Here is a 24,336-nt window from a genome sequence, read left to right as displayed (position 1 = left end):
AGCCGAATGGCATTGTTCCGGTTAATTTTCAACCGACGATCGTTCAATGGAAGCTCGAGTCTACAAATGACGGGGTTAACTTGGCGATGCGACTGAAGAGATTTTATGGGAGTTTATGCTGTCTCTCTGTATATGGAGGATTGCTTGATAGAAGAGATAGTTTTAATCGGTGGAAAGATTTAAATATTTAAACGAAGCGTGTCTTTAAATTGATAATTCAAGTGCTCGATAATAGTTTATCGAAAGCTTTAAACATCTTTCGCGTGTACATTATCCGAGAGGCTTCTGAAAATATCAAAGTCACAGTAACACGAGAAGAATATTCGAAGAATTCGATTCGAGAGAAATCATAGATACCAAGAAAAAGGACAGCTTCGCTTAACACGATCCCAAGAACGTGGAATTTCCAATAAAGAAAACGTTTATCCAATCGGATCGACCGTCCTTTCTTTCCTCGGACAGGGGAAAAGGGAGAAAAATGTCGAACATTGAAAGATATTTAATTGGTCGAAGAATATACCCGGTTGCTTTTGTCGAAATGTAGCGATCGTTTAAGGTTTGTCGGACATCACGGTCGGGACTAAGAGGAGGACCCTCTGCTTTGTGATAAATTACGTTCCAGAGAGGACCTAATCAGGTTCAGGTAAAGCTCCAGCAAACCAGTCCACCCAAAGAATTCCATAGGTACACCGACGGTGACTATTCCTCGGTAAATTTACGAGGACCATCGCGAGGATCGTTCCAATTTAACCGTATAGAAATCTGAATAATCGACCCGTGGAGAGGTTCCAAAAAGATATCACTGAACCCCTTCTGCGACTGAATCGTCATCCGTTCGCCCAGTTACCCAATTTTACGTTATCAGCTGCGATCACGAGACGCAGGTACGTATCTGCGAACAATCGGAGATTTTTTCGTTCGTAAATAAACGAGCGGTCTCGGAAAGTTTCGCCAGGCAATCAGAATGGTTCCGAGCGAACAATAGACGCGCGGTATCAAACGTGTGTGATCGGCAACAGCGACGAGGGGGTCGAAAGTGCACGGTATCCCCGAGGCTGTCGATGATTCCATCGCTTTCGCCTGCGATTCTTTCTGCAAGCGAGAGAGCATAGCGAAGTTGGAACACGTTCTTAGCATGGGGACCCCTCCAGTCTGGCGCCAAGCAATAATAACTGTTCGCCCACGCCGAGATCCTTCCCTCTTTCTCTGTCCTTCCGCGCGGTGTTTTTTGCGACCGTCCAGCCGACCAGTCGCAGAATCCCCTAGCCGGGCCTCGCAAAAACGTCCGTCCATCCGCCTGGCGAATCGATATCGCGTCGGCTCGAGTTTGGCAAATCGCTTCGAGCCAACACGGCCGACTGTTCGTCGCGTTACGTCCGTCTCGATACGCGGGATGCGCTCGTATGAATTTCAAATGCGAGAGCTTCTGGGGCGAAAATCGGAATACGGGCACCGATATATCGGGGAAACTATGGGTGTGTGTCCGACATCGGGAGGGATAAAATGGTGAATATTTTATACTCGTATTTGTATAATTTGAATTGCAAACTCTCGTTGAACGGACGTGGGTTGCGCGTACGCCGATGCTACGTATTCATAAACAAGTAATTGATCTGAAAAATGAAAAAACTCGAGCGAGCGACCGAATTAAATGAATCGATCCGCGAACAAGACGAATGAGAAACTGAAACACCGGGACGTAATAAAAGAAGGAGCGTTAAACAAGCACGTATATTACGAGCTTTCAGGAAGCTCGTGCTAATTGAACAGGGTGGAATCAAGATAAGAGGAGAACGATTCCCCGATTTCCAGCTGGCCGCCAAAACCGGGCAGTAATTTCACCGTGGCGATCGATTGAATCGAGAATGATAAAGGATAACCTCCGCTCGTGGTCTCTCGAGGGTGGACGAGCGCGAATCGAGCCACCACCCCTCCCCGTCTTTTTGCAATAATGATCATCCGAAGGCGTACGTATCGGCTCGAGCGCGCCCAAGGAAGCGCATAAATCCACCGTATCCCTCCGCCTTCGAAAGGCTCGTAATCTCGTTTCGACATCGAGACTCGCCTCTCGGTGTTGCGCGGCAGATGCGAGCTTTTCCAGATGCCGTTTCACCGTACAACCGCTCCCCTCCGCCCGTCCCATCGAGGGCAAACACGAACGAAAATAATGGGATTAATTCGTTAAGCAAACGCGATGATGACACCGTCGCGGCCTCCTTAGTTCTGTGTGAACGGAAACGTTCTTTTTTCCCGTCCACCGGCGACCCTTATATCTAATTCAGCGATTCGAAATCCAGCTGGACGATAAAAACGAACGAATTACAGGGTTTTTGTCGCGAACGACGTGGACGAGAGTGCTTTGAGATATTGCTTCAGTATGCTAATGCGAGTCGGAACTTCTTACTGGGCACTCGTGTGAAATTCTACGGTGTGAACTCATTTGGATCGCACTGACAAAGGAAAGTCTTCCGATGTACCGATGACCCTTTTAGGAATCGCGTAGAAATGGATGGTGGGACTATTATCAGAAGCATTTGGTCAAAATTCCTTCCTATCATCTAGGAACCTAACTATCTCGCTGCGAATGAAAATACAACAATGCTTTAATAACATTCGCGAGAAAACGGAAACGAGCAACACCCACCCGATCATACGTCCACGCTAACGAGAATCTAATAAACGAATTCACCCCTCGCTAGGTACTTAACATCGACCCATTCCATGAATCCCAGTTTCTCATGAGGGCCGATCAAAGGAAACAGGCTACAATTTCGTCAGACCACGCGATGAATCAGCCCATGCCCCACCCCCTGATTCCGTTCTCGTCTCCGTAAACAAGAATTAGAGCCGTCGCGTTAACTTCGAAAGCGTACCGATCGACCGTGACCATCCACCCCGAGTCACGATCACCGCGAGCGTGATCCTCTCCGCGGACGTGACGAACAATGACGCACGGGCAACACCTGAACGGGTGACTCCGTGCCTTTTCATCGAACGGCCTATGTCGACACGGATTATGATAATGCTCGTTCTCTCTTCGTCCCGGTTGATCCGTCAGGGCGAGACCCTGGTCTGGGGTGGATTTCCCGGCACGAGACAGCCGAAAAACAGGGGTGGCAGGAGTCCGCGTGAGTCATGCTTCATCCCCCACGACGACGGGGAGCGATGGTCTGGCGCGACGACGACTGGTTGCCAACATCACCCCCCTCTGTTATACGCCCGCAGCGTTCCCTCCTCGCGATTGAAATTATATTTCCCTCCATCTCCGGACGCTCGCGGTGCGGCTGGATGCGCCGTCATCCAACCCCGTTTCGCGTTCGTGGAAATCGGTTTAACTGCGGGCATCCCGTGCCGCACGGTCTCGTCGCACTGGACGTTTGAAGTTTCGAGGGGTTACGTTTTCAGGGTGTACTCGAATCGACGCAGACGAAATCCGTTCTAACTAGAACAGAACGCGTAATTAACCTTCAGGAGCCTATTTGATCTTTCGTGCCATCCGAATGGAACGTAACAACACGGCTAGCCTCTTTCACGTAGGGCACCGTGTACTTCCACTCTAATATATCAACAGTCTCATCCAGGTCCCGTAATACAGTTTCCTCCTCTTTTTTCCTTCTCTCTCTCTACGACATCCCACCGAGACGCCCACGACACGGTAAAACTCCTCGGGTTTTCGTGCAACATTGTCCGCGGGACGAGGAGAAAAATGGAGGACACGAGGATAGCGGGTAATCACGCGACACCGCATGATTTACCGAGGCAAGGAGCACGCTGTGTACCAACGCGATTCATAAATTATACCAATTCCGCGGAGCGATCGTTCACGATCGACAGGGGAAAAAACGGCGCGGCGAGCTATAAATCCTGACGAGCAATTTGCGGACGAGGGCAAAGCGATCGAGAGACCCACGGACTCCGGGAAGGAGCACCCCGTGTCCCTCGAGCCGCGACACGAGGAGGATCGATCGATCGTGCGAGTGTCCACCTCCGCCCCGCCGATTTTGACTAACAAATTTCGGAGACGAGAAAGAGAAAGAGAGAGAGAGAGAGTTTAGACGGCCCCTGGCCACGCAGCTGGCGCTGAATCATCCACGATGCCCTCGGCCTCGGTCTGGAAGCACGACGCGGCGCGTTGCCAGGGTTTCGGACCGGCTTCCAGCGACTTCTATCGTTTCCTCTTATCGAGCTTGACTCTAGAATGGAATAAGAAGAAAAAAAAAAAAGAAGAAACGAGCCCGCGCGCAACGGTGATACTGAACAGAGGCCACGTCTGACGTGACTTCCGTCTTTGCTCGTACGAACTCGCGATAACCGCGTAGCGTCGCTGATCCTCGTTCGATTTATCTGCCGCAGTGGGCGCACGTACCGACGAAAACACGAAACAGATAACGAGCACGGGCTACACGCGGCCCTAGTAATTAGCGTAATCTGTAACACGATTTTTTTTCCGCCCGGTTCAGAATGGGGTTGCGTCGCGCGCGGGGATGAAAGTGCGCGAGGAATGGTTTCGGTGAATGGAATCGAATTGGTGGCTGAAGCGTTGAGCTGAAGCGGTGAGTCAGCGACTAGCTTTAGAGCGCCCCGCTTTGTTTTTCAGGATACGCGGAACGTCTTGATCGAGAGATTTATATACGATGAGGGAATTCGGAGTATCTAGACGATTTAAGAGCACGACGCACGACGACTAAAAAGTGTGTTCGTGCGTTGTGGTGAAAAAAAAGGGAAGAAAATAAAAAGAGACGACCGTGTGTACTAAAAGCTACGGATATTACGCGAATGTTGTAATTCTACTCGCATAACGCAAGCAGTATAAGCATTTCATACCGGAGCAAGCTACTAAGGATTAAGAAACCTTGCGCAAAGTTTGAAAATGGAGCTCGCCGTATTTCGCTACGGTTATTATAGGGCGCAAAAAGTTGGAAAAGGGGAGATCTGAAACGGTATAAGTCTAGCATTAACTATATTGTATCAAGAGTGAATTAAGGCCAAAGGGAAAAAATTACATCGCGGAAAATATTTAACGGAACAGCCGTGTACAGTTTGCTCGACCATTCGCACCGTCTTAACGTCAGAAAATAGCTGCGAACGCGAGAGATCTCCACATTGCCTCCCACGCATTGCTCTCACCCTCTCTCTCTCTCTCTCTCTCTCACACCCTTTACGCAACGGTAGGCCCTATTGATCGCGGCGCGTTTCAAAACCCATTACGATCAAGCTATCGATCGTTCGCGGGGGCCGCGTTAAATGTTTATATCGCGGGCACGCATTAAGCCGTGTGCACACACGCCCGTTCCGTGTTCCATCGAGCAGAGGGGCTTCAGGGCCGTAATTCAAGCAGCCACTCCAGAGGCAACAGAACGGCCGCAACAATGCCCGTAACTGTAGATTCGAGGTAACTTTACACTGCAGCCCATTTTCTCGTTGCCCACTTAGGCCCGTTGTGCAACGTTCGCGCCCTGCCGCCGCGTCGGCCCTAGGAAAGGGTTCGCGCGACACGTGTTCGAATTTCCCTTAACGGCCCGGGCACGCTTCCTCGGGCCACCCCGCGTGCCAATTACCACGCAGAAGGTAGGTAACTCGAGACAAGGACTCGTCGATCCAACGAAATCGCGACGCTTCCGCGGCGTTCGACCATTTCCTCTAACGTTGAAACGGATCGTGTCATCGTCCATGATAAAGAGTAATGACGAACATCAGGAATTCCCAGACAGATAACAGAGAATTCAATTGCGAATAGTGAAAAATCAACATTTTTCCTTCGTCGAAACGATACGTTCGAGGAACAATGTCCTCGGTATACGATATTACCGCAGAATTTCGAGACAGATCCATGAACCGTTTAAACGCAGGAATAAAAGACCTTCCTCCGCGCCAACTTCGCCGGTAAAATCATAACAATTACGGCGCGCCTCGCCGCGGCGGAAGGAAGCGTCGTAATAACTTCTTACTTCGCTCAGCCTCGTAAAGATTAAAAAGGGGCGAGGGAGGGTGGGTCAAGGTGAGATAAAGCAGAATTAATGGCAGACCTAAATCCTCGCCGGTGGATCGCGGCGTGGTTGCCTCGCGGCCGGAAGAAAGAGGCTCGCTGAATTACGTGACCGTGGGCCAACGTAACACGAGCATCGTTAATTTGAATTATTATTGGCCGTGGATTCACGACACGCGCGGCTCCGGGCAATAATTGCGAGGAAACGCATATGTAATAGAATCGAGCTGCCCAGGCGGATCGAGATACCGGCGTGCTTTTTCAAGCATGCCAGAGGGCGAGAATGAGAAACCGATCGTGTAGAATATTAAACGCACATCGGCTGACAGTGTACCGGGGATTAATATTAGATACGAGCGGGGTATCTACATTTCGCGTTCTTATTTTACATGTACTCTGCGTGTCTCGACAAGAAGTTTGCTCTCATGGACATAAAGTTAGAAGAAGATTGATACGAGAAGAAAAATTGACTGTTTTACATTGACAGAGAGATAGGTAGCCAGTCGAGCAGTTGTTTTCTCGACCATTTCACGTTTTATGGACCATTATACGATAAAGAGTGTTTTAACTGAATAACAGGAAACGTAGCTTCGTGAGCTTGCAGGTCAAGCTCGAAGCTACGGCCGGATATAACTATAAATGTTTTCTATCCTATCTTGTTCTGATATTTATAGAATGCAATAATCGTGATATCTTTCAGACGCTCGATTCGTTTACTTTTAGAATGTATCTCGTTGTAATTTTCCCTTACCATCGCTATGCGTTTTACGAGTTTAGTTAAATAAACGTTCGTTTATCGTGTTACGAAATTTCATTGAAATCGATGCGTAATATCTCGCGTGCTCTCCTCGCAAGCAACGCGAACGAAACGAGATCGGCGCGAAGATCGGAGCAGACTTTCGAAAGGTTCGCCATGCGTGGCGGCGCGTTAAATTCACGTGCCGGTTTTTCCATTAACAACGAACAACCGCGTGTACGGTGACACTAGTTTCGAACGGTGTTACGCAATCGAAAATCGTCGGTTTCGCGACGACCGGTTTCACCCGTGCCAAGTGACAGAGATCAGGGAAAGTTATCGCTGAAATTTGTGAATGAATCCTCCCCGAAACTTTCCAACAGAGTGAAAACTTTTTCGACATAATCGATCGAAATTAGGATCGCTGAACGCTCGTTTCGCTACGTGAGTCAGCAGCCTCTCGAGGCGATTGAAATTTACAGACGAAAGAGCCGAAGAGCTCGACGAACGGTTGTTCGATTGTCAGTGGCAATAGCCACGCGAATCACGTACCATGCCCTCGTCTATCGAGGTGTCTTCCTCGAAGTAGCACTCGTCTGGCTCATCCGGTGTCAAAGCGGTAGGAGTTTCCGGTGACTCCTCCTTGATGTCCTGCCTCCTCATCCAGTCCATCTTCGAGTCTTTATCGCGGTGACCGGCTAATAGTATCTTCTTGCTCGACCTTGCTCGTAGCTCGTCCTGACGCGAGATCACATGTCTCCCGGGTTCGAACGGGCACGCGAAAGCAAAGGAAAACCGCGGGTTCCCTAGTCGTTTGTCACGGGGCCACGCTCCGTTTACGCGGAAGTCACTCCGCCAGCGAGTGCCGTTGACATTTGCCAAATGTCAAAGACTCTCTGACCGACTGCACGATATCCCCGCGGCGCTAACGAGCTATCGAGCCTCGTTCGCGATCGAACCCCTCGATACAGCGTGTACCCGGCTAAGGATGCACGTGTGCGCGAATCGTACAGCGCAAATCCAACTGGAGAACTTTCCTCACTGTTTCAGTTCACCGATCGATGGATACGATTTGATTTCATTCGAATATTCTCTACCGACACGATTATCGAAGAGCGATCCTGCTCCGGAAGCTTCGTCCGGCGAACGTTGACACGGTGTACTCTATCTCTTTCTTCCTCTTTCTCTCCCTCGGCGAACGAGAGGATTATTCTCCTCGCGTGATGGTCACGAGGAAAACCGGAGGACGTTTCGACACGACACTCTCGCGAGACACGATCGAGGTGAAAAACTCCACACGCGATACGACTGGATATCCAGAGGAGAACGCGTCGTTAACACACAACGTACCGGCGAGAGATGATTGCGAGCGAGAGACGGGACGCGCGCGCAGTCTCGCGTGTGCACACGAGCGAGCCACGGCGGCGGTGCAGCTGCAACTGTGTGTGCAGGCCGGGAATGCTGGAGGTGGTATGGAGGCGGCTCTGTGGGCGCACTGTGTCTCGTCCCTGCTGCCTTCCCTTCTCTCTCTCCGTTTCACCTAGACGTGCCACGGTCTGCCTTCTCCCTCTCTTTTCGACAACCGCTCTCTGTGTACTTTCTCCCTCGTACACCCGAGGGGCCCGGTTCCGTCCCTCACTCTCGCTCTTTTCACTGAATCATCCGCCACTCGTCGTTTCGTCCCTCTCGCGCGCTTCGCGGCACCCCTCTCCCTTCCTCTTTCTTCGTCGTTCCTTCTCAGTTAGTCATAGGCACGTCATACATTTCCCGTCCCTCTCCAGTGATTCGTCAGACCCGACGTTCATCTTTCTCCCCTCAATTTCTTCTTCCTCCTCGTAGTTACGCGCGGGGTTCCGCGTCTTGGTCCCACTCTGGAGCCGCTTCGCGCACCTCCGTGCAGCCCCTCGCCACCCCATGCATCCCCTGGCCCGCGCTCTATCCTCTGCCCACCCTTTCGTCGCTCCCGCGTTTTCCCTCTCCGTTTCGTTCGTTTCTGTTTCTTTGCCAACTCTCTGTCCCCTACCCGCCGCCGGTGCTCGCCACGCTGTTCTCTTTATATCCCGTCTACCTTCCCTCGCGCAGCTCTGGCCCAGCTCTATTTCCCTCGACTTCCTCCTTTCTTCCATCGTCGCCATTCTTTCGCGCTTCTGCTTGACCTCCCTTTCCGTCGCAACGTTTTCCCTTCGCCACCGCCGCGCCGCTGCCACCCCCCGTTGTCTCTTTCGCCATTCGTATGCTTGGCTACGGAAAACGGCAACCACCACCGGTGGCTGGACAGCAAGCGCGGGAAAGAGGGAAAGGGAGAGAAAGCGCGTAACGAGGGTGGCCAGAAATGGGTCTCCCTCGCGTCACCCAGCTCCGAACCCGCTCACTCTCTTTCTCTTTTTTCCTCTCTCTCTCTCTCTCTCAGCATCCCTATTCCGTTTCTCTGCCTCCGCCGCTCTTGTCCTTCGTCCACACCCCCACCAGAAACTCTTCGTCTCTGTTCAACTCGCCCGTTCGCTCCCTTCTCCGACAGTTCCATGACCCCTTCCCTTTCGCTCGGAGTCGCTACGAGTTCAGGGACGATCCGTTTTCAGTCGAGACCCTGGATCTAACGCCCCGAGGGATACCAGAAATAGCGACTTTCTTCTAGCGCCGGGGATCTCAGCTTTTTATGCCAGCACCTACGCGGGACCCAGGCCGCGGATTCGTACGGCGAAACGAATCGCCGATAACAACGGATAAGAGTCGCGTTATTCGCGAGAGGGGGAAAAGGAGCAGGCGAGGAATGCAGAGGGAGATTGCACGTTGGAATTCGTCCAAGTTCGTATTAACGTGCCCCTAACTCGTTGGGAATGGAAGCTTTTGTTAGCTGGACGAGAGCGTCAGTTGTTTCCACGACGAATGAAGATAAGTAATAATAAAAAAGCTTGACGCTGTACGATTTCTAACGTCGAATCGCGTCTCGGAAGAGGAACCACCGCTCACCACGGGGGTTGATAAAATGAACGAGTCGCGGAGGACGTACCGAGTAATCGATAATTCGGACCAGCACGTGAATCGGGGAAATATTACGTAAGCCGTGTACGCGTAAATCACGCACCGTTGAATCGCAATGAGCCACGTTACATCCCTGGCCGGGGTACGATCAAGAAGGAAAGAGGGACGAGGAAAATGGCAAGTATGCCACGATAAGAACGACAAGGAGAAGAGCAGCAAGCCCGATGCTAGGGCACGAACACTTGAAGAAGCGAAATACCTTAGAAAAAGATAGACATAACTCGCAAGACGAAGAGGAATGACCCACCAGTGTCGTAGCAAGCGAACGGAACCAAAATGGCCAGGTATAATTTTACGTATCGCTCAACAACGTTCCTGCTTATTCTCATTATTCTAATTAACCAAAAGATAAGTAACAATAATAATCAACTGTCTTAGATATCGTACCAAATTTGTAGCATAAAATATTCGTAACAATTCATCTTGCTCCAAAGTACTTTGTCTCGAAACTCCTCCAACCATCGGATATTCGATCGAACAATTTTTCTTCGCAACAAATTCTGCTAAAAAAAAAAAAATAGAAAAACAACGACGCAGCATCGCGATAAGAAAAAATCATAGCAAGTCTCTCGAAATCGAGGCGAAACGTGTACAGCATCCCTAGCGGAGACGGCACTGGCCGCGAACCACGAGAGAAAGGGACAGACACCCTGGGAGAGACACGTGATGCTGGGACGTGTGTTAGTCATGGGTTGCCCATGGCAACCCACGCGGCTAATGTACGCGGTGCAGGCCGTGTTCGTTCAGGCTAACCCTGGGCTGCACAGTGTTCACCGCGTACGGGGATGGCTCACCTATAGTACGTAACCCCCGCGCGTCGTACACTACGCGCCCCGTACAATGGGAGAAACGGGAGGTCAGGTTCGTGTGCGTCCACACGCGTGGCCGAGTTAATTGATTTCGCCTCCGCGTTCGTTGCCACGATGCTGTCGTTCGATCGGAGCACGCGACGAAACCGCGTCATCGTCATCGACGAGAGCCACGTCGGGACATCCTGACCACTCGAACGTGTACCGTGTATATCGTCAGGGGTGAGTCGACGGGACGCGGTGCAATATTGGGTTCGGCATCGAACCGGAAAACGACGCGCGCGGTTTCTTGACTCTTCGAGCCTTTCGACCGCGATGGCGGCGTACCATCGAACGTTATCGACATCGAGAATATCGCGACGTTCGTTCGTTTATTATTCGCTGATTTTACGTTCTAAATTCGTTTACCTTCCCTACGGATGTACGTGCGCAAAGCGTACTTTCTCCAAAAAGGAAAATTCCCACTCCCCGTTCCAATTAAGACGAGAACGCCACGTTTTCACGTGCCTTCGTTTCTCTCAGCGACCTGTCAGCGTATAATCTACCAGGTGTAATCACGTGTCCGGTTACGAGTAATTATCCGCGGGCGGAGAATCGGAGCCCGTGCTCGATTTTAGCCTCGCGAAGAATTCGGGCTGGTCGGCGAGGAGAATGCAGCCGCCGTTGCATCCTGGCGCAATCGTGCTGTGTGCACCAATTAACAGCGCTCCGCGGCGTAATCTGGGATACCGTGGTGCATGCGAAATGCATTCTACCCGGCCGCACACTCTCGCCGCTGGACACGAACGATCGTTATCGCTTGATTATCGGTCGTTGGTAATAGCGGTTTTCCGAGAACAACGCCAGGAAGAAGCCTCCCGATAATTTAGCGCGCTGAGAACGATTCGAGAGAATCGCCGGGCATTCTTTCGATTCTGTAACGCGATTGCCGATATCGGCTTTTAAACGAAGGGAAACAGCACGGATCGAAGTGTCCCGAACGACGCTACCAGTACCGGACGTTTCGTTTTCGAGGTTCGCAGCGTGACGTTCGACCGGTAGACTGAATCCTCTGAATTTTAATGCTCGAGATCATCGTTCGGACAAGCCTCGAAGGATCAGGTAGAACGAAATACGAGTCAATTTCGTTGCGAGATTCCAATCCTGGCCGGCTTTTGCATTTTCATGCCCCTTAACGAAATGATAAATATAATTAGTTGTTTAATAAGAGAACGAGAAGTTGCGCGAACGTGGCCACTAATTTAACGATTTTAGAGAAGATTAAGCGGAAGGAACTTATCTCCTGGCGTGATTAAGGCGCGTTTCACGCTTGGCATGACGCGTTTCGTTGAATCTCATGCATTTTTTATACTTTCGTTTGTACACCTCTTTACTTCCGTTGCGAGGAACTGGAGGTTCGTAGTAACCTAATTGACCGGAGTGCGATCGAAGCACGAGCGTCGGGTCGGCTAAAAAGGGAAGCGGTATCGCGAGTGGTATCGCGCGACGTGTCGCCAACGGGGAACGAAACAACGAGCCCGTTCCGCGGCGTTGCATTATCCTGAAAACGCGAACCAGGCCACACACACGGACGGTGGACACGCTTGCACGGTGGAACGGGCCTTACGCCAACCAGCCGAAGCGGCCGATCGGAGGGAAGAAAGGAGAGTGTACACGGGCGCGGGACACGGGGCCGTGCAATTGTGCATTAAATTGAAACAGGCCACGACTGAAGCGTTCGTTCCCGTGGCATTATGCGCGGCCGTCCTATGCGGTTCGCGCGCGTTCGAGGCACTCGCGCGTCGATACGCGTAAGTCATGATTGCCGGTGTTCGCGGGACGTCATGCTGCCCATTAAACCCCACCAACGCGGCCACGGGACGAGTTGAATGCACCTAGAGAAGCCTGGCCTCTCTCGCGTTTCTCGAACGATCGAGCCTCGCGACCCGGCACGCGTGGGAGTATACGAGAAATTCGTGGCCCCGCCGCCGAGGCAGCCGCGAACGGGAACAATGTGTCGAAATCCCGAACTCTTCTCACGGAGGTCTACAACGCGTCCTCCTTTTTCGTCCTCGCGACGCGACCGTGCCCCGATCGGGACGAGCCTAGCGCGCCTCCTAGTTTCAGAGAAAACGGAGCACGCGGGTGAATTAAAGGGGTTTGAATTCAGGGTCGAGATCGTTCCCTCGTAGCGATCGATCGCAGCAAAGGATTGTACATCGAAAGCGAAACTGTAGCTCGAAATTCCTCCCACGTTCGTCGCGAACGTTTCAAGAGTTCCATCACGAGAAACGACGTTAACGAGTCCCGCGAATTCGCCCGCTGGTCGCCAGTTCATGGACAACGAAAAAGTGGGTCGTTAATTTTTAACACGGACCCGATACTGTAACGCTCGCGACCGTGTACCACGAAGCGGAACAACCCTGGCCAGACGTTTCGGAGCTTTGAAGTCTCGTCGGCAGACGCGAGAGGCAAGAGTTCATCTCGGAAGATTTACATCTCTCGCCCGCGGAAGGAGGCAAGGTACGAACGAGCGCGGGGGCAGAGGGGGACGGGGTAGAGAAATAAACGCCGCGCGAGGCCAAAAGGGTCCCTGGGAAGCGAAGACTATCCCACGACAGGACCTCGGCGTCCTTTCAGAATTCCCTCGCGCCGGCCAGTTCTGAAAAACGAGGTGGTGCCGTGCCCCGTACGAGAGACTGACAAATCGAGGCGGGAGGTGCTCGCACAGGTCCAGAGACAGCGATTTTTAAGAAGTTTCGCTGACACGAAATCGGAAAATGTAAAAATGAGCTGGCGCGTCGAGCGTGAAAACGAGCGTAGCAAAAAGTGTCAGCCGAACGCAATTCGAAAGTAACGTTCTCGGTTGATCGCGAGAGTAATCGCGTCCCGCGGTTCTCCAGCGGAATCCGTAACATCGCGGTGGCAACGAAATCACGGACTTTCTCTAAATAATGGCAGGCTAAGCGTGGCGTTGCTCGTTTTTCGTGGGCCGCGTTTAGGGGCGGTTTAACGAGATATCGACCCGTGAATTCGATAGTTTACTGCGGCGGAGGATCCTGCGGCAACGCGGACCCGTGCCTCGACGGTGTTGTCGCGGGGATTAAATCGAGTACAGCCGCCGGCCACGCCCAGTGAAACGCGCATGTGGCCCTCCGATTTAACCTCTCCTAGAATCGTCATACTCGTTGGTAAACCCTCGCGCCAGAGGTGAAAGACTTACGCGATTACTCCAGCGACCGAGTTTCCCCCGTTGTCCCTTCTATACATATATAACGCGTCTACAGTAGGCACGAGCACGCTCTTGGGTGCTTTTTAATCTTCCTTTCAACGGCGCTCGTTTCTCCTGCCGCCTCGCGTAAAAAAATACATCGTGAAATAGAATTTTTTAGCACGCGATAAATAGCGAGCGTGCGTGCTACACCGTGAACGCGTCCTCCCTTCTCTCTCCCATCTTTTCGACAAATATGTGCGAAAGAATCACCGACGATGAACGGGGTCCCAATTAAAACGGAATACAGCGCTTCGATTAAGCCTTGAATTTAACGTTCGAATTACATTTACGAATTTATTTGTAAATTGAAACGTTCTATTTCAAATTTATATTTAATTGGAGGGATTGAGTTTGCAAATACGAGAAAAGACGATAAAACGAGAGAGCTGTTAATTGTAAGTGCTCGTACGGAACTAGAAAAATTCGTGCGTTCAAATACGAGTTGAACGCGAGAAATTACAGGAACGCAACGGAGCTATCGAATGAGAACGCTCTACACGACGTGTTCCAATCGGAATTACCGATACGCAAAGTATCGAGCTTGACGTGGATGTAACGCAAGAAGAAGCGCCGGTATCGGTTTCAGAACCCCTGTCCCGTTTCTGGATAAAGTGACGTTCCTGGAAACTAGGCGACGCCAATAGTCGAGGGAATTCCTTTCAACGAGCCAGCAGAATGCGGCCGACACTTACAGCATCGGCTCTAATTAGCGGTAATTAGAAGAAGCTTCGCGGACGGCGCCACAAATTGAAACCGGCGTAAACCAATCTAGAGGAGGCCGTGCGAGGAACGGATCGCTCCAACGAATCGAGTCAAACGAATCGCCTGCCAGTAATAAAATTGCATTCGGACGACGCGTCTAAAAACAAGACATTTCACACTCCGTATTGGTGTCTCTCCAAATTTTCCCATCAATCCAAACCAATCGATCGAACTAAAATAAATTTAGCAAAACCTTTCGAATTCCACGCTCGATCGCCGCAAACCGCCGCTACTCTTATTTATCACGAAACTGTACGTCTAGAATCAAATTGCACAACCTGTAAAACTGTTTTACCTATCTCATTAGCAACGAACTGCAGTATTCAACGAGGCTCTCCACGTTGAAACTGCGAAACGACAAGAATTCCGATATCCACGCGATGGTTTTCCCTCCGAGCAAAAAGGATCGAGGGGTATTGGTTGGTCTTCCGTTCGGAGAACAATGAACGAACGAGGAACGGTGTCGATGGTACCGGAAACGCGGTTGCGCAACCCTCGACGAGGAATGACCTGCACAACCGCGTTATCGGAGCGAAGGAAAAACCGGAGCCAACGACGCATACTCCGATAACGAAATATATAGGTCGACGACGGAAGCTCGTCGAACCGGAGTGAACTGTTCCCGTTCGTCGAACCATCCGTGGCGTATTAGATCCCGCGACGGTTGCGCAATTTCCACGAGAACCGCTCCGTCGCCGCGTCGAGACGCTAATAGACGGTTACCGGAAGAAAGCGGTAAGAGACGGGACAGGGGGCGTCTCGTGTAAACCGACGTGAAAGATCTGGGAACGGGATCGACGGCATCTGCTGCCGGTTACGGGTATTAGCGAGGCTCCTCTTAGGCGAGAATAGTTGGAAGGCATCGCGTGGAAATGTTCCTATTATTAAGTTCCTATTACGAGGCGAGCGAGTTACTAAAGTTATGGTTGGTTTCCGTGTCTAACGACGATCGAAGCTACCGTGTATTTTTACCCACTTTGGAGTCCATCGATTTCCGTATACTTTTAAAGGACATCAACTTAAAGTATGACAGAGCATTCGTTGTTGGAACACCATGGGAAGGTGAGCTTGCATAGGTGCAGAGAAGTCGTAACAAGTCCTTAAGGCCGCAGAAGAGAACAAATCGGACCGCGGCACGCTGCGCAGGAATGCGTCGAGATATTTCGCGAGTCCTGATGGAGGGGGATGGAATTCCAGCGAGAGAGGACCACGCTGAAGGGGAAGAAGAAGTAGAGAAGAAGAAGAATGGGACGAGCAAAAAGGGCGAACAAAAGCTGGGAACGAACAGGGCCGAGCTGGTACACAAATTGCCAGTGCGGGGTGAAGAGAAAATTGTCGTCCCGTACGCGTCGGGTTCGATCGTCCTCTAGCATTGAATCGAATTTGAATTTCCCCGTGGCGCTGCTCGCGATCGAGATACTGAAAACCGACGCGGATGTTGAACAGTGAAAGGCACCGGCGATCGCTTTGCAACGAAGGCCGTTGGAAAAACGCCACGGCAATTATAGATATCGAGTCGAGAACGTTTTTCTGCGGGCACTGTGGATCGAAGAACCTGTAGAATTTTGTTCGGCCAGGTGAGCAAATTTTCACGCTGTGCGCTGCGGTTTTTAGCGGAGAGCGATCTGCTTTTTACGCGTGCTCGACTTCGACGTTACCTCGAGGCGAGGCAAAATTTTTTACGGCATTTTTGCGATATTCTTCTTACAAAGTTAACTTCGAGATGCCGCTCACCTTTGCAACTGTACATAGTAAGTAGAATGTAATAAAATATTATAACTTTGTTCCCTCGTAAAATGTCGATTACGGTGGATCGAGAGAAGGATAAATAACAGCGTGATTAACATCAGCAGCGTCCCAAGAACAACGCCGACGAGCTTAACGCCGGACAATACCCGCGCCCTTAACAAAGGACCGGTTCGCCGATCCCAGGAGACCGGACGAAGTCTCCTTCCCGTGAAAAGACTCATCTGGCGAAGAATCCTGGTTTTACAGCGTTACGAGGCTCATCCGGGTCGCGTCGGCGTCGTTCTCCTCTCGCCGGGTAATTCTCTCAAGTGGACAAAGAACGGCTCGCTTTCTCATTATCTTAAAAACCCTTCGCTTTGGTGGTTCCATCGCGAACGCGCGGCCTCCTGGCGGCCGCCGCTGCGTTCGCTTGGCCCACGGATTCTCTAGGCCGGTGGAACGAAAAGCTCCCGAGAATCCGTTCGGAAAAAGAGGTCGGGACGACAAAGGATTTCTAATGGACGGCCAGGCACCCAGAGGAGGCCTTATAAGGCGAACATCTCGGGAAGGTGGCTCGCACAGCCTCCTTTTGGTCTCTCGCGCTCCGTCTCTTTCCCTCTTCCGGCGAGTATCGCCTCTCGTGGCGACTTCTGCGAGCGGCCAGAGGCGCCTCCGTGGCCGGATTTAGACCGAAAAAGAAACAGGCCGAGTTTCGGGAAGACGACGACAAAGGCGACGAGCACGAAGGGACCGGCCACGGAGCCACCGGTCGATCGTGACCGGCCCACCCTCTGATCGAACCGATCGATACCACCCAGCCACGGACACTGTATTTTGCCCTCGAATGATCGTGTAACCGGGAATCCACGGTGATTCTCGGAAGACGTACCAAATTTCTACACGGTGTGCAACATCGTTGCCCCTCTTATTGGGCTTCCCTTCCTCGCTTCGTCTTATCCGTCCCACGATTTTTCTGGCCCTCCTCCCCCCATTGGCCTTGGAAGGTTATCGTTCATCTAGCCGCGTTCAAGGCAACGAGCCTCGAGCTTCTTTCGGAAACGATCTTTACGCGACTCTACGGCTAATTAGTTTCTCAGTATATCTTGTACTTTTAGTAATACTTGCCTCTTTTCTGTATATGTAGAGTAAAATGAAAATCGATGAAAGAGCTGTGTGAAGTGCGCATGTGTGAAGCATGTGTGAACTTATCAATAGTTTAGGAAACACAACGCGACATAAACAAGAACACGAACAGTTGCGATCAACATTGTACGTATCGAGAAGCGAGATGCAGATTTTTAAATAACAGACACACTTTTTCTTAAATTTATCATATATGCAGAACCAGTCAGTAAAATATACAAGACATTGTATTGCAAACGATCGACGTACTTAACTTGCTGTCTTACATTTTACAGTTCATATATGATAAAGAAAATATCGGAAAATTATTCAAAAATATTCCAACAACCGCCACTTGAAATCGACAAGGAAACGCGCGCGATCCGCGTCTACTGGAAACAAGTGGCAGGGTTGGCGAAGGCCGTCGAGGGTGGGCGTCAGCCGCGTGAATCGGCCGATTAGGATTTCCCTTGGATCGGCTCGAATCGTCCGCCGATTACCGCCCCATACGCCTCCAAACAAATCGATCCCGGTCCGAGCGTTAAACGCGGCTTCGTTCACCCGCGTTTCCGCGCGTGTTCGCGTTCGCGCACGACGTCGTAAATTATGCAACGGGACGCGCATGTACGCGCTGCGCCGGACTATATCCCCGTGTGCATACATATGTAAACGGGCATGACGCATTCGCATTCATGTATGTAGATGGGAGAGGAAGACAGAGAGAAAGAGAGAGAGAGAGATGGTCCGGAACCTTTGAGAGGCAATCGACTGGCCGGCTCGAAGCCCCTTATTGTCGGATCGACGTGAATACCGAGCAAAATGCCGGTGGACAATCGCGGTCGAGGCTTCTTCGAATTTCCTCGGACCGGTTCGTTTCAAACATCTCCGAGGGTGCCTTCCTTGAAGAATGGATCGACGTTTACGCGTTCAATGGGTTGCGTTGATTATATTAATCTGTTGCGGCCAATATAGATGTAACAGAAACCAAACCTCGTTAAAGTCCCTCGTTAAAGTGTGCTACAAAGTGTTTGCTCCCATGCGAAGTGAAAAGTGAAATATTTGAAAGTGAAGTATCCCATTATGCATATGCGTGTATATATTCCGATTCAATGTTAAACGGCAAACACAGTTTCGATTAACAAGACCAATGTCTTTCGAGTAACTTAATATAAGTTTAAGGTTAACGCACGATGCGGTTTTACGAAATTCATTTAATCATCCGCGGGTAGCAGCTGTTACACGGGCGAAATCGTTTGTCCATGTTCGAACAGCTGCTTTGGAACGAGGTATGTACGGATGTTTCTACGATTAAGTAATGGAGGACCATAAAGCGCACCTGATCCTTGACACGCGCGTCGTTCAAATGGCGCGATTTCGGTCTCGTACAAGTACAGAAGGTAGAAACGAACGGGATCGATGCAGCGAGGCCTTGACGAAAAGAATGAAAAGAAAAATTGATTATAGATAAGATATACGAACGCATAATTTTCTCAAGAGCTAATCTATCGTATAATCAATCATGTAAATTAGAAGGTAAGTATATTCAAATAATAAGTTTATTACTCTCTCACTGGATACACCAGCCAGACAACGTTGCACGTTTTTTTTTTTTTTAAATACCACGATCGAGACGCGGATAGACGAGAACGCCGTAAAGGACGTCAAAGCGCGAGCGCGCGGCCATATTTCTTCCCTCCGCCGCGAGTCCTTCGCCTAAGCAGCGAGGTCGATTTTATTGCGATAGGAAGTATCGCGAGTCACGTAGCCACGTAGTCGCGAATCGAGTAGCGAAATGCGACGCGAGATCGCGCGCGTTCACGGCTTACCATGTGCAGAAGATCCCTGAGATGCGAGGAACGAGCCGCCACCCTCGAGGACTTTGTTCTCCGAACAGAGACCAGGCTGCCCTCCTTCGACGACAGGATCCTGGGCATCGTGTTCGATCTGACCAATCGATACTCGTCTCCCGGATACCTTCTCTTCTTCCTGAACGTGCCGCACAACATGTTTGCTCGATATTTGTCCGCCGTCGTCGTAGTCGTCGTCCTCGTCGTCGTTGGGAAAACAGTGAAAAAAGGAGGAAACGGTCACTGGTCGAGGTTCATCGATGGACCCGCCGGTTGGTACCCCGGGATTAATGCGATCGCGTGTCACCAGGAATTTTCGCTTGCTCCTTTTGCCTGCGAGCGTCGACGAACGTCGGCCTCCGTGGTTTCCTCTAACTGTCCCAACGGGTTAACGTTCTCCACGGCGAACTGGTCCTCGAGTCGATTCGCGTCCCTTTAACCGGTTGGCAAACGCGCTGACTGATACGCTCCTGGGATTCCAACGTCCCATCCACACGGACACGGCCACGAACGGCACAAAGACGCGCGGAACCAAATATTTTTTTTCTCGCCGCTACAGCAGCATGGCGCCGCGCACAGATTCCTGCATCTATTTAACTGTCTCCTCCGGCTCCACACGCTGAACCAACCCTCTTCTCGCCTCTCTTATTTCCCGATCCTCTCTTCTACTCCTCGAAATCGTGGCCCCACCGCTTTCGGCATCTCTTTAACTGTCCACCGTGGTGCCACTCTTCTCGCAGCTTCTCTCCTCTGTATTCCCGTTCTTCTACCTCTTCTGCTTCTTCCTTCCCCTCTGACCACCTCGTCGCGAGCTTTACTCTTCCTCGACAACCGTCCAGCGCCTTCCTTCGCTCTCTGTCACGGCACCCACGTACTAATTAACAGCCGGCGACGCGTACGCGACCTGCACGTCCCGCTCCTCGAGCGACTCTGACGCGGGATCGAGGTGATCGACCGGTAAAAGGAACTGGTCGGATCGATCTCCGGATCGACCGTGGCGATCGCTCGAGTCTCGCTCGACGGGGTCCACGGTTTTCAAACAGTACCCTTTGTCGTTGTCGATCGTGCGGACACACGACTCCTTCACGATCCTCGAATCCTGCTCCAACAGGTCCACCCAACGGGTTCTCATTAACTCGATTTCGTTGACGAAAATTTGCTTCTCTCTCATTCGTTTATCGAACGAATTTGTCCTCCCCGCTTAACGGTCCCCGATGCTCCACCAAGATATAATCGTTGACGATTTACTTCTGTTCGGTGCTGGCAAATGTCCTTTTATGGCTCCCTCGAGGCAAACGCGATCTCGGATGCTATCTTCTTTTTCGAATGACCGATTTTCACCACCGGTGTAATCAGATCTGAATCGCGTACACGCGGTTAATGGTTCACCTGTTCTCTACAGCCACACTGTTGCGGATGGCTCGATAGTTAATTAACGGAATCTCAGCCAGCTCGAGTCGCAGTGAGAGCCGAGAGTCGACTGAAGGCATAAGGCTCCGGTTGTGGTCGTCGAAGGAACCCCACCACGTTGATTTCAACAACACCCGGCACCCAGCCCGACCGGACGACCTGGTCGCGTGGCGCTCGGCACAGATACGCAGTGTTTCTCAAAATCCTCTCCTTTTCGTTCTTTCCAGGCACATCGACGACCCCAGGCACCTTTCGGCTGTACGCCTCTTGCCGCCTTTTTCTTACTCGAACGAAAATGCCGTTTGCAACCTTGCGAAATCGGTATTGTTCGTTTATTGCCTCGATTCGAAGTGTTTTCAAAATCTCTACTCGTTTCTCCTCTTCTTTTGTTAGTCAATTCTTTAATACGTTCATGCTAATCTGTTTTTAATTTTTTGATTCCTGCTTGGGAAATCTTGGCGTTTCGATACGATGTCAAGTATCGGTATTGAAAACTTGATTTGTTCGCAGTAAATAATTATTTGTCGGAAACTCGTGTATCTAGTTCATGAATTGTCGCATTTTATTGCGATTGGGTAATGCAATTTATTGATGACTGTAATATCGATAGTGCGTGGACAGTTATTATCGTAAAAGCAACTTTCTCGCCCATTTGTGATAACGATAACTAGCATTTTTTAAAAAATCGTTTATCGTCCACGTTACTACGAACGACTTCGATTTCCGAATGATCTTAACATCGGATGCTGTGTTGCAATTTCGAACGTAACAGATTTTCGATTGCATGAAACACCCGAAGAACACGTTCCACGAACTTTCCCGAACGACGCTTAAGAAAATGAATCGCCAAATAAATTCCAACGAAGAACTGGCAAGTGGGATGTCATCGCGAGAGCAGAATTTCGCGTTTCGACGAAGGAACCGAGTCCAGCCAATTAAGCCGCGCAATTTCATCGTTTGACATCTGAAACGATCGTTTCATTAACGCCGTCGCGGACGCGCGACTCGTCGGCCATTGTTGCCGCGAATCTCAGCCAAGTTCAAAGTTCCTTCTTTCACCGGCGCAGACAATGCGGCTCGTTCCACTTCCCCTGGGATATTTCTCGTTATACAACGGAACGGTTCGCACGAGGCACGCCTACAGGTGAGATAACCTCGAAGGACTCGTTGCGCGTTTTATACCGGAGGGAGAAAAAAAAAAGAGGGGAAAAAAAGAAAAAGAAGACGAGGAAGTATCGCGATCCGGGTGACCCAGTTCGCGCGCTTGAGTTTCAGAATCGACGTTCTTTCGTACTCCAAGGATCTATTGCGGCGGCGTCAACGATACCATCGTGCGTTTGACAATTTTTCAACTCGCATCCTGACGTGCACGCGCGCGGCTCGTATCGTAACAATCGTACGTATTGAATTCGATCTGTCGATCTCATATCGAATCCATTTTTATATCAGACGTAACGACAGAGTAACGAGAGTTTCGCGTCTTGTATTATCCTCCCTGCGCTTTTGTTATTTTGCGACACGCGTGTATTTTGCTCTGCTGGCACGAATAAACACAATGGCGCAGACGATGCTTTATCTCGATATCTGCCACGCCGGAGAACGTGTCCGAGGGATGTAGGTCAATTGATTCAAAGTATACCCGGGACATCTGTCATCTTGCATAATCCCGTTGAATATTGCTATTAATTTCACGTTCGAAGGTCTTTTTCATACGTAAATATCTGCGGTCCCGAACGAGCTGTCAAAGCCATCAGGTTATTTCTCACCAAGGCGAAAACGTATCATTTTTCTGCTTCCTACCGATGATCGGTGCTCATTGATCAAGAGCGTTTTCTGTCACGAGACGGCTACATGAGCGAAGACAGGTTCCACGGAATGCTCGGACGGTGAGAATATTACTGGTCGATTTCACGCCTTCGAGTGCTGACACGATGAAAAAACTTGCGACGCTCGCACGGTGAAAATTTGGATGATACGTGGAAAGGATAATGAGAGGTCGTGGAACGTTTAGAGAATAAAAATGATTGCTTTCAACTGCGGGGACGTAATTATACTTTCGATATCCTCCGGCACCAAAATGACGCTGGAGTCTACGTAAATGCGTTATAATAATGCCTAAGCGGTTTCCCATAGTCGCAAATGAAATTTTAATCTATCAAAACGTCACGCTTGGCAGAGTTAATTGAAACGAGCGAAGGAGAAGATACATAATCGTGTAATCGTAATCGCTCGCGATTTATCGTTAGCTTTCTTTCGCCGGCTGTACGGAAACTATCGGTTTCTCTAGATTTCTACTCTTACATCAACAAAAAGTGCATTCGGAAACTGTAACGACCGGTAAACACACTCTCGTACTGCGAGATTAATATAGCACAGTTACTCACGGTGTCAATCTAATTGCATTTTAATTGCGAAAAGTATCGACGACCCCAACTTTCATTCGTCCATCAGGCTTGCCAACTTTCGAAACGAAACTCCGTGGCACGCAAGGGTAATAAATTAATGAAAGCAAGTACGTATGTTATTCTATAAATTAGATGACCAGCAACGGTATCGAAAGCACCAGGCGACGAGCGCCGCGTCCCTGGACTCAATCGATGCCACTCAACGATTCGATCATTCTCTCGCCGGCTCGCAATTAAATAATAAACCGCAGCTCGCAGACTCTTTTTGCTCCCAGCCGTTTGCATAGAGCAATTTATAAACTGTAAAGTAGCGTCGAGTTGACCACCATCGTCATCGTCATCGTCACCATCATCGCTATCGTCGCACTGCCACTGTGTGACTAATGAAAAGATCGAGTGATCAGTGAATTTGCATCAGAATCGGCGCAATGATAATAATAAACAGCGTGGGACACGTAACGAGGGTGTTTCGCCTACCCCTTGCGCGAGCAGGCGAATATGCAATTCTCGCGTGACTCATTCGCGCAACCCCGGGGACGGAGGCGTCGCGGCCATCTTGGTTCCACGGCGTAGATCCGATCGACCAAGTAACTCGCGGTTAAGGATAATAGAATTTCACACGGCACACCGAATGCCCGTTAAATTTTAATTACCGATCGGATTATCGACCGACCGTCTTATTCGTTCCCATCGTGGAAAGAAGGGGATAACGGAGCGGCGTATAATTAATTGATCAATCTCGATGGTTCTTATACAGCCGAGTGAACGATCGTGGAGACTTCTGGCATCGTGTTTTGTTCCGTGATCGCGTCGGGTGTATAATTTGATAGGCGACGTAACGGAGAGACGCTGGAAACGGATCGATGAGACGACATTCGGTGGTAATTTGTGAATTTGTTACTGGAAATGAGACGTACCAGCTAATTAAAAAACATTTATCCGTTAACCACGAGCGGCATCGAATGTACCGTTCGGTAAGAGTGGTTTGTAGAAAGTGCTCGAAGATTTCAGTTGGTGAGTCGTAGGTTCAATGAAATCGTAAAGATCGAATTAGAAATGGCGCGAGGGCCAAACATCCGGCCCCGAGTCGTAGCAGTTTCTAAAATTGCCCGCTTCGGCCGAGAGGCAAGTCTAATAGGAATAGCCACGCAATAGAGAACCAGTCACCTACTTCTTTGAAATGAAAATATCACGCTCGAACGGCGACCGGAAAAGCTGCGAGCAAATTAGGTGAAC

General features: G+C 50.3%; 1 protein-coding gene across 3 annotated transcripts in view; it reads right to left on the bottom strand.

Annotated features, from left to right (window-relative positions):
• The window catches only part of LOC143425437 (uncharacterized), a 137,909-nt gene that overhangs the window by 54,683 nt on the left and 58,890 nt on the right, over positions 1-24,336 (bottom strand). The window contains exon 1 of one of the 3 annotated variants that reach the window (XM_076898206.1): positions 19,265-19,506. The exons of 1 other annotated variant lie outside the window; for it this stretch is intronic. In XM_076898206.1, coding sequence (XP_076754321.1) covers positions 19,265-19,444 — 180 coding nt within the window. In that variant the 5' untranslated portion in view covers positions 19,445-19,506. Of the gene's footprint in view, positions 1-7,274; positions 7,431-19,264; positions 19,507-24,336 lie in introns of those variants that run through there. One more of the 3 variants, XM_076898207.1, reaches the window with a different exon arrangement.

This window comes from Xylocopa sonorina, chromosome 7 (assembly GCF_050948175.1).
Source record: "Xylocopa sonorina isolate GNS202 chromosome 7, iyXylSono1_principal, whole genome shotgun sequence".
Lineage (NCBI taxonomy): Eukaryota > Metazoa > Arthropoda > Insecta > Hymenoptera > Apidae > Xylocopa > Xylocopa sonorina.
Note: the sequence above shows the minus strand (reverse complement) of the source record. Positions and strands in the feature narration are given on the sequence as shown.